This window comes from Falco cherrug, chromosome 10, assembly GCF_023634085.1.
Source record: "Falco cherrug isolate bFalChe1 chromosome 10, bFalChe1.pri, whole genome shotgun sequence".
Taxonomy (NCBI): Eukaryota; Metazoa; Chordata; class Aves; order Falconiformes; family Falconidae; genus Falco; species Falco cherrug.
In genome coordinates this window covers 29,790,841-29,810,959 of record NC_073706.1, presented here as the reverse complement: position 1 = coordinate 29,810,959, position 20,119 = coordinate 29,790,841, and the positions used below count along the sequence as shown (strand labels likewise).

The 20,119-nt window shown below is 39.9% G+C and overlaps 1 protein-coding gene across 13 annotated transcripts in view; it reads right to left on the bottom strand.

Moving 5' to 3' along the window:
* DENND5A (DENN domain containing 5A) overlaps positions 1 to 20,119 on the bottom strand; it is a 70,920-nt gene that overhangs the window by 41,038 nt on the left and 9,763 nt on the right. For 9 of the 13 annotated variants that reach the window (XR_008734119.1, XM_055721958.1, XM_055721959.1 and 6 more), the window contains exons 2-5: positions 9,659 to 9,730; positions 8,951 to 9,060; positions 7,500 to 8,160; positions 1,504 to 1,691 (exon numbers count right to left, since the gene is read on the bottom strand). Coding sequence is in view for 12 of the 13 variants with exons in the window: in XM_055721958.1 (XP_055577933.1) it covers positions 1,504 to 1,691; positions 7,500 to 8,160; positions 8,951 to 9,060; positions 9,659 to 9,730 (1,031 nt within the window). In the remaining variant the exon portion in view is untranslated. The remainder of the gene's footprint in view (positions 1 to 1,503; positions 1,692 to 7,499; positions 8,161 to 8,950; positions 9,061 to 9,658; positions 9,731 to 20,119) is intronic. The other 4 variants (XM_055721960.1, XM_055721969.1, XM_055721967.1 and 1 more) reach the window with 2 other exon arrangements.

The following is a 20,119-nucleotide window of genomic DNA, read 5'->3' as shown; positions in this document are numbered from 1 at the left end:
AAACAGACATAGAAAAAAAACCCCACAGTTTGAAGAGAAGTTTTCCTTTGAACTTGCCAGGAAAAACAAACGAGAACTATCAGCATATGGATTTGAGAAAAAGAGCAATGTTGGTATGGTGACCAGACTGGAGGTTCACAAAAATATCTTGTCTTTAATTTCACGCAGCTTTTTAAAGATTTTTTTTTTTTTGTATCAAGCTATGTTGCAGCACTGCTTGATAAAAAAAATAAAACCCACCACCACAAAGTCCTCTGCCTGTCACACTTCCGCTTCCTCAGTAATGTAAATGATAATAGAAGAAAGACAACAACCAGAGAAAACGGCAGAGATTAGAGAATCCTACCAGCGCCTGCAAGTAGGGCGTTTCCCACAGTTCACTCCCTCCCTCCCCAACAAAATTACACCTACAAGTAAGCAGACTCTAGCAGGGGGCCAGAGCTGTGTTGTTCTGCAGCTAGTGACTCTGCAAGCACTCGCTTCCCACAGGGTTACCTGATAGAGGGGTCCGGCTTCCTGACAGCAGCCAGCCAGACCACACTAACACTCAGCGTTTGCTATATACAACAGCAAATAAACCATTCCAGGGCGACGGATGCAACAGCCTCACGAGCCAGGCAGACGCCAGCCACACTTCCCACACGTGCTCAGTGGCTCCCGCTGACCTTCCCTTTGCTACCTCAGGTAGGGCTCAACCACCCTTGTTCCCCTTATCCTCACAACTAGCCGCAACCCTAAAAAGAATATTTTAACAGTGGGATAAAGAACATAAAAACAACCTCTAAACAGTTTGAACGTAGCCCCTGCCCCATGTATGAGTTGCAGAACCCTTACAGAACACCTGCATCTCCTTTATGCAGCACCTGGTGCTAACAGAGCCTCACCACAAGGGAGGGCTTCCCGGGCACTATCCCAATTAGCACCAGTCTGCTCAAGTATACGTTGACATTTTGCTGCAGACTGAAGGATGCATTCTAGAAGAAAAAGTCTGAAATAGTTTTGGTGCAGGCACCTGACAGGCTGAGTCTGTGCAAACCAACTCAGAAATGCAGCGCAGGGAAAGCCAGCCTAACGCCGCGCAGCCAAGAACCAGCACGGTACAGCGCTGGAGCCAGTCGAGGTTCGCTCCCTGGCACCACATGGAAGCTGCTGCACAGCCTTTTGCCACAGCTGGGGGTTCATGCTGCGTTTGCCTGCGTTTCCTAGCACTACAGGGCTAGGGATAAGTTTTGCAGCACAAAAATATCATTTCTGTAATCCCACCACATCAACACCTGTAAAATTAGTTTAATCAAAGCACGCAATTTTCAAAACAGGGATTTATCTATCTATTTCACCAGACTTTCTCCAGCATCTCCAAAAAATAAAGTAAGCATTATCCCAAACCAGAGCCAGCAAGAACTTCATAACAGCTGTTACAGTTAGCAGTAGTGTTTTGGCTCATTCCTCCCTTCCCTCATAGTCATGTACAATATTTAAACAGTCAAGACGAGCTCCTCTCACCTCTTGAGGAAGTTCCAGCTTAGACCTGTCATCCAGCCCGTTAGAGTGCAAGCCCATGAGGTAAGGGACAGGAGCATCTAGAAAATGAAGGAGGGATGCTGGAAGGATAGGAACATACACATGCTGCCACTGAAACGGAAACATTAGTGCTGTGATGGTCTCTGCCACAGTCATCAGTCTCTGATAATCTGAAAAAGATCAAGAAAAAAAATTCTTTCACAACCATTTTTAAGTAAATGAAGAGATTTAAGTTAAAGACATGAGAGCTTGCTTTAAAACAGAAACCACAAAACCCACTACTAGCTGAGCGGCATGTTAATGAAAGCCCAGACTTGTACACCCAAGCACATTTTGCTGAAACAACAAAAAGAGCTCAACGCAAAGTAGGTCATTTTACAAGTCATATGGAAATGAGCAAATTGAGTCTCAGCATCCATTAAGTCACCTTTGCTACCTATAGCAGAGTTACCAGGAACACCGGTTTGAGTATGGAAGCAGTATTGTCATCAGTTAAGAAACACATCGGAAATAATTTCTCTTCCCTGTGCTTACGGCTTTCTGTGGAAGCCTTGGATGAAACCCAAGGCATCTGGTATGTCTCAGATAAACATTTTTCAAAAGAGCATTTAAATGTCTATAAAGCATGCTGTATAGTAGCCAACCCAACAGCGCGACCAAAATAACTGTGTAACAAATAAGAAGCATCAGCTTCATTTATCCTTCACAAAGTGCGAGCAAAGCCTCAGTTCAATGTACCAACAACTCATCTCCTAGAATTCAACAGCAGTGCTAAATGCACCTGTGCCACACGCACACCAAAAGGTCTTTTCACTCCACAGCTGGTGGATGGAGCAGTTAACGCTGCAGTATGCTGGGCCAACACCTCACCCTCCTCTTTTGTACTACGGAACCATCTTTAAACATTTCTTCCGATCTATGCACTGTAAAGGAAGAGGCAACACCAGATGAACTCGGGGCATGTGGTCTAACACAGCCGCTGATTCCTTTCGAGCTGTCAGGCTGGACTAAGTATAAAACAAGACAAAACAATTCCTACCTTCCATCAAGCTATAAATACAGTACAAATTAGAAGCATAGGATGCCTTTTTCACTACTCAGCAACAATATCCAATTCCAGCTAGGAAAGGGAGGGGGAGGGGGCAAGTAGGAGGAAGGGAAAAAAAAAGTATCTGTATCCTTCATATGTGTGTTGGGGTGTGGGGTATGCATGTCTCCTAACACGTTCATAAAACTACAGAGAGTATGAAACTGGAAAAGACACTTGAATGCACAGGTTCAGGTGCTGAGGTTTCTGAAGCTGTTGCACACTGTCGCGGAGTGCAAATGAAAACTGCAGGAGTAACATCTGTTCTAAACAAATGTTCTGGAAAAAAATTAAGCTTAACTGTGTACTTCCTAAGGTTATGGCTTTAATTCTATCCTTTAGCCATCCTCCACTCAAAACCTGCAGACAGCAAAAGACAGGAGCCAAGAAATTAAGTTCCTGGCATTCATGATAAATTTTGTTTGAAGATAGAGTTGTGGAGTTTGGGGTCTGCAAATAGTCCCACAACCTAAGTGGAACTCAGCACAGGTTTTGCTAACACCAGTCCTAATTCTGCAATCTAGGCTTTTGATTTTTCTTTTGAGACCAAGCTCTGGTGGTGGAAAAGGTTACTGCACAGAGCTACCTGTCACTGCCCCACAACAGATCTACCATGACTGAAGCCTTCCAAACAAACAAGAAAGAATAGCTTAAGCAGTTTAAAATTTTTACTAAACGCTTACTCTGACTGAAACACATTAGGGAACAATTAACCAACATCACCAGCATCACTCCACCTATTCTGCCTGGATACCAGTTTCTGCCTACACAACTACTTACTGGTTTGCACCTTTAATCACAACCTGACTGCAAAGAACTGATGAATTAATGATAAGCTTTGGGAAGAAGAATCCATTCCATATCCTATTTTCTTCAGCTTTAAAAGGAACTTTAAATGCAGCTATAGATATACAAACATTCCAGCTGGTTTGCACTCAGCTTGTTTATTTGAAAGAACAAGTCTCAGAATAGAAACAGTGTTTTCCTACTACACAACACCTCCCCTGTCTAACACTGCTGGCTAACTCAAATAGAGCTTCTCCCTCTGCCATTAAGCTAACTTTAGTATTAGCCTTTCAAATTAATTACAAAGTAACATCAATAATTCAGAATTTCTATCCACTCAGCAGCTACCTCCTGCAAATGAGTTATCTGCAAATGCAGCTCTCTGATCCTGGATATCCACACAGCTTCGGCCATTCCCAACTATTTGGCCCACACGGTCACAGCACACAAGGAACAATGACTACATTCTGCAGGCTTTATGCAAGCCAGGAGCTGCTGGCAAAAGACAAGGCCAAGGGCAAGAAGCCTGAAAACATAAACCAAAATAACTTGCATGTTTTCTTAAGTTACACCTATGCTGAGAGGGTACGGAGTTACTTTCATTTTAAAAAAGAAGCGAGCAGCACACACTTCTCATACCAAAGCATTCCATAAGACTTAAAAATAACAACAACAACAAAAAATTTGAAAGAGGGACGAAGCACTTCAGTAGTGGTCTTGCTCTTGCTTTGGAAACTGGAATATGCTTTTTCTGGTGCAAATGCCACAGTCTTTTGGCCTTGTGCCGTACAAGAGCACTGGCAGGGAAAAAACAACATACCACTAGTGCGGTATTCGTTTGGGAAGTACTTAATGATGCAAGGAAAAGAAAATCCACTGTTTTTTAACATGGCTACTGAAAAGCACAGAAAACCACCAATTTGTTCTCCTAACCAATTACTGTACGTAAAATACCTTACCCTTTAAAGTGTGTATGAAGAGTTATTTATGCTACTATTTATCTATATCTAGTCTATCTAGACATTTTTGTTGATCTGTAAAAGGCAAGTAAATCCAGGAAAAAGAAGAATGGAGGGGTCTTGGGTCTGGAACAAGAGGAGCAGGATGGGAACAAGGTGGCACTGTAAGAACCGTGATTCCACCTCTCCATTCTACCAGAAAGAAGTCTACCAAGTGCCTACAGAAATTCTCTGATTTGGCCAAATTTAAAACATGACATGACCACACTCTGGAATATTTTTTTCCTTCTAATCTTCCTACTTCACAGTTCACAATGAAATACTGTTGTGCTTGTCAAGTAATTTCCATTCCACACGCAACTCCCATATTGCTGCTTTGAGCAGAGAGTCGCCCCTACAGTGGTGGATCATTACCACAGACAAGTTAGGGCATCTTCAGAAAGCATATGGATAAACCAGAAAGATGGGCTACTTGCCAGGATTAAGCTTCTCGTTATCCTGAAGGTGAACAGAAAGGCACAAAATTTTATATGCAATCCGTATGGACGGGCAGCATGCAATGCAGTTGAGCCATCAGAATACAGCCTTCCCTAAAGGGATTGCTTTGGGCATGCTGTTCATAGCAGAAAGCGTGGTGTAAAAGAAACATTTTTTAACGAATTTTTCTGAGCACAGCTCAGAGAAAACATACATTTCTTCAATTGGGCCTTTCACTTAAAAAAAAAAACAAACCTGTAACTGCAGTAATAACAAACTGGTTAGTACAAGCAGTGGGTCAAAGTGCCTCCTGTTTGCATTTACTTCTGTGATTAAAGATGCCTGCACCAAGCAGCAAGTTCCCTGAATCATTGGAGGCATAAGAAGAAAAATGTCCTATCTATGAGATTAGAGTTGGTCAAAACAGAAACTGTTTAAGATCACAGTCTGTGGCAGTGGCACATCACACTTCTTTTATTTTTTTTAGCTGTTTAGAAAATCATCATCTCCAACCAGATTTCACAGCTGTCTAAATTCAGGGCGCCCTTTTCAGAAGAGCTCTAAGTGCTCCACAGAGATAAGGAGTAAGTCTATTTTACAGATATAAGAACAACATAAATTGCAGGAATACAAACCAGCTCCCACAGGATGACCTGTGAGGGCACTACTGAAGGCCTCCAGCAACACTGTCTCTCTGCCGAAGTTCCTCAGCACTGGCTCAGCACTAGGAGCAGTTTCAGATTCTTCACTGTCTTACAGGCACCTGCATTCCTCTAACACTTTTTCACACGAGAGACAACTCTCTCAAGAGGACAATCAAATCGAGGTATTCATTCCCTACATTTGGCTTACACTGCCTTACACTTAAAGGCTGTGCCAATATAGTGGGACAAAAGAAGAATTTCCAGAGGCACAAAGTCAGAAACATGTCAAAGGAATCTTAAAGCAAAACACATTCACTGCCAAGTGAAGTTACTCCTATTCCAAGGACTGACTGCAACTTAAGATGCTAAAGAGTTTCAGGAAGAATTTCATTTGGCAGCAAAGTCCTCCAAGAGTTTTGGTTGGTTTGGGGTGGGGTTTCTTTGTTTGTTTGTTGTTTTGTTTTTTTAAAACTAAATCTTACAAGCGAACCCTCTGATCCTGACACGTACTGTTCTAAATCTGAATCCACCCAACGAATATTGCAATCTCGTATGATCTAGGAGAATGAGAAACGATCCCAGCCACCTCAACTGTTACAGGTTTGAGCACCAAGAGATTTAACAAACCTAAAAACATTTTTAAAAGTTAAGATTTATATTCTGAAGGACAACCTAGAGCTCACACTACTACTACATATGCAAGAATTTGAGAAAGCCCTTACAAAAGTTCAACCAATTTCTGAGTGCACTTAGAACAAAGTGCACCATTAGCTGTATCTCCATTCAACATTCCCTGTTAAACAGCAAAAAAAGTTAGTCAACCATACAGAACAAAGAGCAGACTGTATTAGGAATATTTTCCAGTTAAAAGCAGAACAAAAGAAAAGAAACAACAAACCCAGACGTAAAACGAAAACAAAACAAAAGGAAACCAGTAAGTATCAATAATCAGAACCTCAGTCACAAGTTCCATTTTCCTATTGATATCCTTTTAAGAAACACAAGCCATCACTTTACTAAAACAATTTTCTAATTCACTGCCATGTAGAAGAAAACAGAACGTCCCAGCAAAGACAAAAACAGAAATTACAGGAAGAAAAAGCTGACTTTTTGAACTTCAAAGTATTTCACACCCCCATTTCAAGTAATATGAAAATAGAGTACATGTGTATCAAAAGCATTTTAGAAGAGTCTTCAACCTGGTCGTTGGCAACACCAGCAGTACGCAGTAACTTCTGTTATTATCTCACTAGGAGCTCTGAAAGTATTCTGAACATTAGCAAACTGCACCAAAAGGCTGTAAACAGGATGCAGATTAAGCAGCCCAGTATTCACAAATTTCAATGCAGAAAAGTGATACCGACACCATATTACTTATTATTTGATAAACAGATGTTATTTCAGCTTAATTGCTGCCTATCCTCTTTCAAATCAAGCTTCATCCACGTGACTTCAGCAATAACTGTTTCAAGGCCTTAACAGAGATTTGGGATTTAAATTCAGTTAAATAAAACTTTTTTCAGATAATTTTATTTCAAAGTAACAACTGAAATGTGACTTTGGGTACTCAACGAGAAAATTATATTTGCATCATTAATTCTTCTTTGGAACCCTATATAACTAACTGTATCCTCTCAGACTGCATGGATAGTTTGCAGAGGTAGGAGGGAATTCAGCTAAGCAGCTGGAGAGGAACATGGGAGAAGGCACACTACCCTACCCAACAGCACATTTCCAGAGACAACAATAAAGGGGACAGTCAGTCCACAAATACAGGAGATTATGCAAAAGCCCAAGTTTTAAGTTTAGGTGCCTAAAACCAGGAGCCAATGCAACGCTCTCTTTGCAACTCCAGTTCTTTTCTTGACATCAAAACCTGCACATAAATCAGCCTGACTGCATTAGTATGCCAATGCCACTTTAATGCAGCTGTTCTGTTGTTTGTGTGTTTTTTAAAATTCAAGAAACGAAAAGACCCTGTGCCAGTACAACTACAAGGTAAGAAAACAAAACCCAAGTACTCACGCTGTGAATAAAGCAGTATCTGAAATTCCAAAAGGGCACAGGTAAAAAGTTGAACCACATTTTCTACTCCAAGCAATTCAAAAACTTCTTTAACTGGAAAATCAAATAACGGTAGTTCACTGGTGCTTGGCCTCTGGCAGATAATTGGTCCATAAACACCTGAAAATTTTAATGACCTTCCTGCTGGAGGAAGAGGAACCTCATAGAGAATATTGTAAATGTAGCTTTCTAAAGGTAGAGGTGGCGGCTGAGGTGAAGTCACTGCTTGGTGAAGTTGTTCTAGCACTTTCTTACAAGCTTTCATAAAAGACATTGGAGTAATCAAGCAAATGCACTTTGAGACATAGAGTGTGTCTCTGCTGATGTCATAGGAGTTAAAACGCTGTAGCTTTGAAACAGAAGTGCCATTGCAGTCTCCAGTGCTGCTGCAGCTATCTTTGTCGTTTGTGGGTGGAGTATGAAGAATGTCATATTCAGCATTGTGCATATGATACAACGTCTGCATTGCACTGCAGATCTGTTTGCTAGTAACTTCCTCAAAAAACGTGAGAGAAAATCCGAATGTCCGTGAGCCATCTTCACGAGTAATAATAAAAGAGTGGAACTGAGGTTCTCTGGAATCTGCTTGTGTCTTGAAAGCAAGCCCTTTAGGCATACACAGCTGCAAAAGAGGGGGGAGAAGAGATAATACCAATTAATACACACTTTTCTCTCCCCTTGCCTCCAGGAGCATTGGTGAAAATAGGATTTAGAATCCACAGATTGCCATCGTATTTCACTTTAAATTCCATTAAGTGTTAACACCTCTGTACAAGAAAGTAATATGCATCTAAATCAGAAAAACTAAAGGAACATATTAAAATGGCTGTATGCAGTTTCTATTGAAACCCATAACCATTTTGCTACCAACCTCAACTGGAATAAAATAATAGAATTCAAACTCAGACGAAGGGAAGTACTTTGGTCACCAAGCCCAGAAACTTAACAGAGAACAGTTCTATGTATTATCTAAATTAAGAAACTACACCACATTCTATTAAGCAGAAAAGTCATGCACAAAAACATTCATTAATTGCAGACTAACTTTGTTTCTCTACCAACTCTCTAGAATCATAGAACAGTTTGGGTTGGAAAGGACCTTAGAGATCATATAGTTCCAACCCCCCTGCCATGGGCAGGGACACCTTTCACTAGAATGCAACAAAACAGTTGTAAAGGAACAAAAAGACTCTCCCAGGCAGTAATCACTTAGAAGTTTTAAGTTAAATTTCCTTTAAAAAAGTCCCAATTAAATGAAAAGTTCTTTTGAGCCTGCACAATTTAGAGAAATCCACTATTATTTCCAATCTATAATAGACTCCACATTTTTGTCAAAGAAAACATAGATGAATGCCTTCAATTGTTAAGGTAGTCTTTTGTCTTAAAAACATGTGCCATTAAGTGATACTGACCATTCCCACTGCATCCTGGTCAAAAGGGTTCCATTCAACATTCTCAGGATAGCGAGCAAGAACTTTGGATTTAAATGTGCGTCTTAATGGAGTCTGTTCAAAGTTCTCCCCTGCAGGCGAATGAAAAATACAGAAGTAAATATTTCATTCTCTCTTTAAGCTCAAATAAGGCCAAAAAGCAGGATATCAGCAGGTAGATGTGAGGATAAGTGAATTATGCACATACTCCTTGTAAGAGAAACAGAAAACGCAAGACAGTTAGTTAGCATATAATCAGACAGCAGATATTAGCAAGGATTAGCATTGTAACATTTCTGTATCGTTAAGTATCTGTGCTTTTCTTTAAATGTGGCTGCCTTGAGACTGTGGTCATGACAGCAATTCTCTACACTACTATTCAGATATTTCAGATTCTTGTTAAAGCATAGCTAAAGCATCAGTTTCAGTGGAATTTTGTTACTAAAGAAAAGCACAAATAGACAAGATGCAAAGACAATGCAAGTTTAAGACAGACAATACAAGTGGCATCACTTAATTTCTTCAAGACTTAGGAAAAAAAGAGTATCCACCGTCTATTACAAGAAGTTAGCTGTGAAGAAAAGAGTCTAGAAAGTCAAAAGATCAAGAACCACATAAATGCCCATGAAGACAGGGTATCAGATGAACAAAGAATTGTGCTTTTTTTTTTCCCCACACTTTTTCCTTTACCTTCTGTTGCACTTGAAATGAAACGGCTGGCACCATCTCGGGTTTTAGAGGCCTGTATATACTGGCATAAAGCTATATAACAAATAAAAACAACACTGCATTATAAATTTCATACTGTCGTCTGTAATCACGTAGCTAACACATACCAGTAAAATAACAGAAGTATTCTATAGAGAATTAGCATGCATAATAGTCTACTCTCCTAATACGCTTTTTATACATACACAACTTTATACAAATTTCTCATTTCAGGTACGTAGTTCTTGAAGGAGATGATCAGTATGTAACAGAAGCTCATAGTTCCTGTATACACAACCAGAATACCGATGCAGCAGTAGGAATTACCTGCTGGTGAAATGAAAAGGTTTACATGTTAAACTATAAAAATACTCCTGAAGAGCAGATGAAGAAAATAACCCCCAAAACAAGACCATTTCAAGGCCTTTAGAAGTCTATGAATTTAACTGGCTCGGTCCGATTTTTCACAGATGCTATCCCGTACATGTACAGTCTTGTTTATAAGCTCTCAGATCTCCTCCAGAGCAATGATTGTTCATTGTGATAGCACAGAACTTTCTGCAGAAAGTCTTCTGAGCATGTGTAGTTGCTTTAAAAAAAAAAAAAGCACACAACTACGTATCTTAAAATAAGCTTAGCTATCTTACTAGAATGCAATTAGTTAAATGAGCATGCAGCTGTTGACAGCTGCACTAACAATCAGGCACAACTGCATGAAATCATATGCTCTAAATAAATGGAACTATTTCAGCAACACCTGCAAAAGAGAAAACACACTTCAACTCCTCACTTGTTTTCTTACATGCAGCAATTACATGGCAATAGAAATTGATTTCAGAATTGGTTGGGTTTGTTCTGTACTTTTACAGTAATATCTAAAATGTTCAATTTCTAAGCCAACTCAGAATCTTCATTTCGTGTATTTACTTCCACAGAGTAGCCACACACTGAGACAGTTACAACACCGCCTATACACAATAAAGAATCTAACAAACACATTACACCAAACAAAACTTTGTCCTTTGACAGCTGAGAAGTCACATAACTCTGGACTTTGTTTAAACTAAGTCTTAAATATTACCTCAAACAGGGAACTTACCCTGAATCAGGACCTAGGACAGGTCTCAATACCCAAAATATTCACATCTATTTTGCTAATCCTCTGGGTTTTAGCACTGAAACTGAGAGGGATTGTGGTTTTTTCCTCTTTGTCTGAAAAATCACAGGTCAGCTGATTTTCATACAAAACCACTCAGCTATATTGTTTATTACTTTGTTCAATATCATTGTTCAGAGTGAATAAAAAGCATATTTGGGAAAAACTAAAGAAACACGTATAGAGAGGGGGATAGTTAGGAAAAACCCAACACAACTTCATTGAAATATAACCATCTTGGGAATGAGCAGAATCAATGACAGAAATCATAACAGCATTTCTGCAAGAGCTAGAAACAATCTTAAAAGATGAAAATAAGTATTTAAAGAAACTTCCAATCTCCCAGAAAGAGAAAGAAAAAAGGACATAATGACACATCTCTGTTCACCAACATACACTCAAGTAAAGACAGTCCTCTGTAAAAGAGGTTTCAAAAATAAGTCAGGAGATTTAACATACCTATTTTTATAAATATTTTCTATATTTACATCTGTGCAGATGATGTAATGTCAACTTTTAGGTAACTGAGGAAAAACCTCAGACATTTACTAAGCTGTTTTGCTCCTGTTGGGCTTTTTTCTTCCACAGACATAAGGGAGAATATATCTGAAAGCTAAATTTTCTCATGAACTTGGAAACCACACACCACAATCATCGAGTTCACCTATGTGCAAGGTCACACATGTTTTGGAAAAAAAAAACCAAAACCCACTGTGACTTGAAGACCTTTTCATTAAGACGATTAATATTGCAGAATACATGATGCTGCTCTTCCCTTCTGATTAAAAAAAACCAAAACCACCACTGAATGGATGCTTATACTTTTTAAGAAGCCTTGCCCCATCTCCTCCCAAGAGATATTCTCTCCAACACACACTTAAATTTTTTTAGACCTGAAGTCTGCTATAATTTAATGAAAGTACAGAAATTGATTTCTGGAAACCCACCAAGACTGATCCAGACAGAAACATAAGGCAACACTTACACTCCTTCCTGTAATTCATCAAACCATTCAGCTGCTGCACAGCAACTGCTCTTGCCGGAGTGCCTCCATATTACACTTCTTTCCCAGAGCCATGCTGCTCTGGGTATCATATTTATCGTGTTGACTTCCACATGAGAGTGATGCTCATTTTATCTTTCAGAGCAGCACAGTCTTCCATCTTTAGCCATCTCTTTTTTTAAGACCCTTCACGCTTGTAACAAAGGAAACCAGTGGACCTTCAGACCAGTGATGCCAAAGATACTGACAGGGCAGGGAATCTCAAGTGACAGCTCACCAACAACGTCTGGCAAGTTCAACCCAGGAACACAAAGGTGATCTGTGCAACTCCAGGATGTTGGCCACCTTGTTTTCTTGCTGTTGCAACTAATGAGAACCCGAGCACCAGCAAGTCCATTGCCTAAGCTCCCCCTTCAGTTCTCCCGCTAAGCAGCTAGTGGGTGTCACTGGGTAGCCATCAACAGACCAGGGACCAGGGACGGGGAGAATCCACAAACATTATTTGCTTCTATCCAGAGCTAAAAAGCAATTAACCCTAAATTTCTAAATTTATGATCAGTCAGAAGCCTCAGACACAAACGCCCTGCTCCAGCAAAATACCAACTGCAGCAAATCTCCAGCAGTCAAAAATAACTCATGGTTTCAAAATCTGTCCGTGTGAATGAGCCATCTGATTAACTCAGCACTAACTAAAATGGTTTTGATAAAAATACTGAAGACAAGTGCAGGTTTAACAAACACAGGAGACAAACCACAGCAAAAATGGACAAAGTTTTATTCTAGAACTGAGAAGATGAAGACGTTAGAGAAGATAAATTGATAAAAATATGATGTATCCCACAGTTTCAGAGTGAGTAAGAGTTCCACACTTCATGATTATCAAAGAACTGCTACCGTCAAACCATGCTTTTCATAGGTTCCTCTCCTCTAGCAGAAGTGATGGCTAGAAAGTACTTTCCTTACTGATCCAAATTACAATTAAAGAAGTCCTCAAACATGATTTCTCTGTAAATAATTTTTTTTGTGCAAGTTCCAGGTAAAAGGGACTCTTTTTATTTTTTTATTTTTTTTTTTAATGGAACACAGTATCACCTGCTAAAGACTAAGGAGGCCTTTCAAAAATGTTTGATGATCCTTACATACCCATTATTACTCAGCTGTCTGTCACAGCACAGGAAAAGTTCCACAGAAATGAAGATGCAAACTGCCCTACAGGCTACAAACTTGCAATTAGTTTGGATTTAAAGCAGAAACAGTAATCAAATTGCTACATATACATAATTTGCTATATACGTAATTTGTCAGGAACTGTCATACAACATAAAAAAATCCATAAACATACAAAATTCCAGGACAAAGGAAAAAAACCAGGAATACTTCATGAAGTTTCAGGTCAACACGCTTCTCAACATTAAACCTTCAAAGCAGTAAGAATCCCATTGTATTTTGTAATGTAAATAACATCACGAAAACATTGAGAAATATCATTTCACTTGGCACTGTACAAATCCACAAGCACCAGTTCAGAATGAGACCTGGTGCTGCACCCAGCAAAGGAATGACAGTGAAGCAGAGAACCTCAAAATTTCTTTTTCATTGGAAAAAAACACTATCGGTGGCATCCCACTCGAAATAGGATCAGTGAAACAACTTGGATTAAAAAATAAGTAGAGAATGAAGAAGGGGTTAACAAAGATTAATGTTTCACTAATCCAGTTTAGCCCACGTCTGCACAAACAGCTTAATCAGCTCACAGTGATCCCACAAAACAGGAGGGAAGCAGAGAGTAAACCACAGGCACAGAGGTTCTTAAACTGGCGCACTGAACAGAACACGGGACTATGGTGGAGTTTTCATAGTTTATAGGGGTAACTGAGTGACTCCTACAGCTGCTGCTCCTCCTGAGGCCCAGCTCACCCACCTGCTGGCTCCTGCCATGCTGGGTAATAGATTTTTCAACACCAGCAACCACCATCTGGCTTTAGTAATGCCCTTTCCTTCCTCTCCCTTCTTTCACACACTTAATCAACCCTCTCCACCACAAGATGGAAGAGAAGCAAAGATGCTACAGCAATCAGTGACTTGAAATTATTTTATCCATCTGAACTGTAGCAAAAGCAAGCTATTCCCCCTGTTACACTACGCAGGCAGTCACCCTCATTATAGTCCCGTATCACTCTCCCCTTATTTGTTACCATGTAATTTAAAAAGACATGCATAAAAGACTTAAGTTCTTAAGAGTAAGCCTGCTTATCAAAAGGGAAGTCACCAGCTGGGCACAAGCTCCAAGGCAGCCTCCCAGCCGAGGGATGTCCAGGATGCCCAATGCTGGACTGCCAGCCTGGCCCTGCTCGTTCTGCAGTGGGCAGAGCTCAGCTCACAGCAGTCCTGCACCGCAGCAAAATGCACTCAGTACTGGCTGGATTAAATCGCACCTACGAGGCAGGGGATTCTCCAATCCCTCCCTCTCACCTCTTCAGTAAGCTGAACTCAATGGACTGTATTGCACACATACCAACCTGTTCAAGATGACCAAAGAGCTGAAAGACATTACATTTAGCTGGAATACGTAGTTAAAACCAGCCCCTTGAAGCCCCCATCACTCCTCTAAAAAACATCTGATACGATTTGCAGTGTATGGAACCATAAGGCCTGACAGACTTCCAGCTCTAGGGTTAGTTATACCACCTTAAATGATGCTGGCCTACATGTCTGTAACGTGGGATGTCCTAATTACAAGCACATTAGAACAGCTAATGCATGCACTCCGAGTACCCTACATTTGAGCTAGGAACTACACCTCATTTTATTGAGTGATACCTTACTGAATCACCTCCTACTGAATGTCAGCTGTATCCCAATACAGGTTTGTACCGTACCCTGGCAACCTCTCTGGCTCTCTTCTTTATGCTCCTCCCTGCTCTCACCTGTATGATTTGTCTTATGCTCAGCCTGTGAGCAGAAGACAGTTGGGTCTGTGTCTTGGTCTGATGTGTAAGACTTATGAACTCAGAGATGCTACATGGAGTTTCCAACCTGTGCAGGACAGCATTGCTTTGGAAGTACCTGCGTGAAACCATCCATATCAATGGATAACACTTTTCTACAAGGTTATACAAAGAGAAAAAAAGTTACAGAAACCATAATAAACTGAAGCATTCTTCGATTCAGTAACCTGCAAAACCCTATATACCAAGCTTTCCTCAGCTTTGAGGGGGAATTAAAAAAGTGAATTCTGCAAGTCTAATTTTAGCTCTTCCCTGACTTACTGCCTTCCGTGCTCTTCTTCAGGAAAAGAAAGAGAGAGAAAAAAAAAGTCTTCCCAACACAGTAATAAGAACATTGGTTAGGTTGCACAGCTGCAGTTTCCATTATTTATGAACTCCCCCCAATATATAAAACAATTATGTTTCAACTGAGAGTGGATTTACTGTAAGTTAAAAAGATGAAATTTTGAATTCTCAACAAAAGATGACAACATGACCTTTTTAAAGGGCTGGAAATTCAGACTTAAAACCCTGCCACCACAGAGACATACCTCTCACTCCATTCCTTTCCCTTTTTTGACTAAGCCATTTGCGAAGTTCTGTTTACAACGCGACCATTTGTGTGCAATTTATGGCTGCTAACACTATTACTAGCTGCATGTAACTATGCTAAGTAGTAACATATTTCCTGTCAAACCTTCATGTGTAGTCATGAAATAAGCTAGACCTGTACTGAAAACTCTTAACACGTACACTGTGAATTCAAGCTATGTCTGCTAATCATATACGTCCTCTCAGGCAGCTTATAGCAAAATCAGCAACACATATCTAGATGGATTGCTTACAAATTTCTAATACAAATCCCCAAGAACACTTTTACGTGATTGCAATGATTCAGTTTTCCCTGCTGAGTAGTTTGTTTCTTTATAAGTATGCTTCTAACCCCAGATTTTTTTCCTCTTCAATACATCAATCAATCATTCTTCTCTGTAACCCACACTCTGCCATGAAAAGTTTCCATTCATGTAATAAAGTTCTATCTAGTCCAGCGGAATACCATGTGTCCTAAGTTGTCTTTAATTAGAAAGGGCAAACTTGATCAAAAAAATTGCCAGGGATACTTTGCAAACAAAACTTTTTAAAAACTTATACAGTCTTTTGTATATGCTGTCAATTCACTGTTTAGTTTTAGGTTTTGGGAAGTGACTGCAGTGGTGCAACTCTAAAAATTAGGCAAGACTAAGAACTGTACAGGAACTTCTCGCTGCACAATAGCTGGAAAAAAAGTCTCTGAGCAGCTATTTCAGAGATAGAATCTAGCTCAGTTTTCCCTCTATGACAGTAAAGAGCACGTCAGAAGAAGCTACACTAGTTACCAGAAAAAGTGCCCGATGAAAGAACTAAACACTTGCACAAGACTGATTTTAAAGAATCATCAATACTGGCACTTTGTCTGTTCATCAAGTCCGCTGATCTGCTCAAAATAATTACAAAACAAAGACATCCAGAAAGCTACACTGATTCTAATTAAGTGGTTTGTTGCTTTCACCCTGCCACACAGCTTCTTTACATTCTTATGATACAGCCTGTTATTAATTCAACTCATTTGGTCTTGGTGTACAGTTATTATATACACGACATCCAAAACATTAACTTCATACTTTCCACACAAGGACACTCTCACCACACAGAGGTTGTACATGCAATTCCTGCTGCTGCTAAAATGAATGTCTTAATGAAGCAAATATAAAACAGCTTCCAACAGGCATATTGCTGTAATTAAACACATGAATAAGAACAATGAGAGTCTGTAACAGCAACAGAAACTACGAGCCATACACTTAGGGCAGCTTTCCTGTACTATGCAGGAAAACTGAACTTAGGATTCAGAAGACTCCACAGAGCCCTATAACCGTACCCTTTACTTATGCACTTTCTACACCACATTTCAAAGAATCTTGCAATGGTGGGATTCATCCCAGCTTGCGTGGCGGGGGGCGGGGGGGGTTGGGGCTTGAGATTGATCTGACCATGACAGCCAAAGAGTTGAGACTTTCCCAAGTGCGGGTTGCAAGTCAGACGTCAGTCAACAAGGGGATCTGAATAGTGCAAGAATTATAAACACTGCGCAAAGAACAGACTAATTCTATCCTGCTTTCACTTAAATAATAGAATGAAGCACAAAGCCATCATACTTAGGTGAAAACAGACATCATAGGACATTTTGAAAACAATCTCTCTCATTCTTGGGTTTTGGATAAAAACAGAGTAACTGCAATAGCACACCTGTCAAAGGACCTAACACACAGGGGAAAAAAAAAAAAAAAGTCTGAATTGTTTCCAAAGATACAAGAATGTCAGCAGTCCACAACACGTTTAGAATTAAGTTAATCTAAAACCAGCAGCTAATGTCATAAACAGTAGTAGGATTCCCACTTCAGCCAGAAATCGTTCTCAGCACACACAATAAGGCTATAGATATTAAGATAATTATATTTACCGAACATAAAATTACTCCAGCTCCAAAATTTATGGTCCAAGTTTAAACAAAAATAGTTGGCTGGCAAAACAGAAAGTGTGCACACTTCTGGAATCCACACTGTAGAAAGGGTGAAAGTACAAAGCAAATGAAAGCAATTTGGGGGAAGGGGGGCACTGGGGGGAAGAGCTGGTGTGTACACTTCTGTATTGAGGACTTCTTGATTAGTCAAGCTGACAGATGACCAATAGTTGACATTGTTACATTGTAAAAGCAAAAACAGGTGCTTAAAGATGCATGCAGGGAAAGACAGTCAAGCCAAGAATCAGTATCTTAACAGCAAAGGTAAAAGATTTTTGTTAAAAATAAGATTTGCCATGTTTCCACTAGCCAATGGAAATGGTCAAATACTCTATTTCCAAGTCTTAAAAGTAAAACTGGGATAATCAAACAAATAATTAAATTATATGGCCTGTACCACACTAGATGTGAAATGAGATGTCAATCTGTTGATTCATTCTAGCCCTTAAAAAACAGACAACAGGAGGGAAGCTAAAAAAAACCCACAGACCTAGCCCTCTGGAGAGCAATACCATTCTGATTTTTCAGAACTCTATATTCTAATATTAAAGAAAAGTCCGTTCAATACATACCTAGAGAGCTATTCATATACTAACAATTAACCAAAGTTTACTTTAAAAACTAAAGAGTAAGTTTCTCTGATTCCTTCTTTAACAAATACTAAACCATATATAACTGCAAAAAAACCACCCTCTACAATGTAGGCAATAAACATCCAAAGTTTGGCAGGCTAAGGCAAGAAAGACATTAAACAAGAATTCTTGGAATAAAGACCATGATTCAAGAAAACGTGCAGCTGCCAAATCTGTAAGCAAACAGCCACTCCATCCATGGACAAATGCCTTCAGATTATGACTTGTTTCCTTCCTTCCAGTTCCTCCTCCTCAACCAGAACCGCACGTATTTCTCATTAGAGAAGGCTCCCTTCCCCAGCAAACCTCCTCCTCGGATATACACAAAGAAGAATTCTTCCCTTTTATCCTGAAACACATAAACCCTCTGTCCTTCACTTCTATCCCCCTTTCCCCTGTTGGCAAATCCACCTGGCACAGTACAAGCTGAAGTGGTGGGACAAGTTTGTTACTGGAACTGGGACTTTTACCAGTTTTTAAAGCAGATCAGGTTATCCATATGAGAAAATCTTCAGGATCACTTTCATTTTACTGCAGCACTGCTGTTTAAGCAGCTGGAATGAGGGTTTTCATTCACTGCCTTCAATAAATCCGGGGTTTCAACCACTGCCTCTGGGGGCTGTCATTCCACTGGATTTGCAACAGACCCACAATCCATGATTTTCACACCTGGGACTTCCTCTAAAAACGTCTTTACACAAGTTAGTGTTCCACTTTCCCTGACAAAAGAGCTCAAAGGCAAAGGCTGTCCACTGTCTGCCTTGCTAAAGCAAAGGTGCAAACATGCACTAGGGACACGCTGCCCTCTCCTTAGGTATCCATCCTAAGTGCAGCTGAAATGTGTGCTGGGTGGAGTGCCATCCTGCATCTGTAAAAGCTGAAGGACTTTCCTTAAAGGAAGTAGAGAGAAGGGGAAGGAAATAACCAGAGTGACGAAAGGCTCCAATTTATTTTTTTTCCCCCCTGTTTGTCATCTAGGAAACCCAAACTTGCTTGTAACAATCCCTTATTCTAAACCCATGAGAAAACTCTCCTTTCAGCATACAACATACACCTGAATGTTGAATGGACAAAACGTACAATTCTTCTACTGCAGTCACCAAAAAGGTGAGGACAAAGAGGTAAGTTAACCCTAATCCATCAACTGTAAAAGAGCCTGCTGTTTTCCCATTTTCTTTTGCTTTCCCGAATTCAAGAATTGTAATGTTTCGAGTACTGCAACACCAAGAACCTCACTGTGAACTGAAATAAAAAACTAGAGTTCATCTCATTACTGGATGTGTAGTGTGAACTCCATTGGATACAAATAATCTCTTCATCACCCAGTGCTTTGATAGCATAAATTCTTCCAAACCCTCTACAGCAAAGGAAAATTTAGAGGAGTTAATATATGCCCACTCATCATTTAAGTTCCAGCATTCATTGAGTTGATAACAGAATATATTGCCACACATACTCTGGAACAGTTTCAAATGCTACAACAATAAATTTAAAGCACCACAGAAAAACAGCTGAGGACATCTGCATTCTGTGATTGTAAGGTCAGGAAACCAAAAGCTTTTGTTTCTGTTTTTCTGGTACTGTCTCAAGGAGGGCGGGAAGAGCTGGGACAGGGAAGTGACAGAAGAAACCATCAAGAATCCACAGCAGCTTTTTAAAAAACAAACAGGAAAATCCCAAAGAAATTCCTCAGCTTGCATCTTTAAAAGCATCCTAAATCCCCCACTTTTTTTTTTTAAAAAAAAAACAAAACAACAAACAACATTTTGCACGTAACACGGGAAGGCAGATGTACTCCATGGATTTTAATCAAGACTGCCCAGCAGAAATTTTAAAGGAAATGTTCTTAAAAACAGAATTGTTTTACTGAACTACTTTTCTGTTCTAGCCACAGAAAAAAGACTTCCAGAAAGATATTTAGGTCTGCTTCCAACTAAACAACAGGAGCAGCACTCAAAATTACAATGACTGGCGTGTTCTCTGGGGCGGGGGGGGGCAGGCACTCCCATTACACAACAGATATGAAATATGTGCACCAGAAGACACCAAGAAAGGAAAAGGGTGGCTTCACTTCAGAATAGAACACAGCTCTTTCATGTGTACTA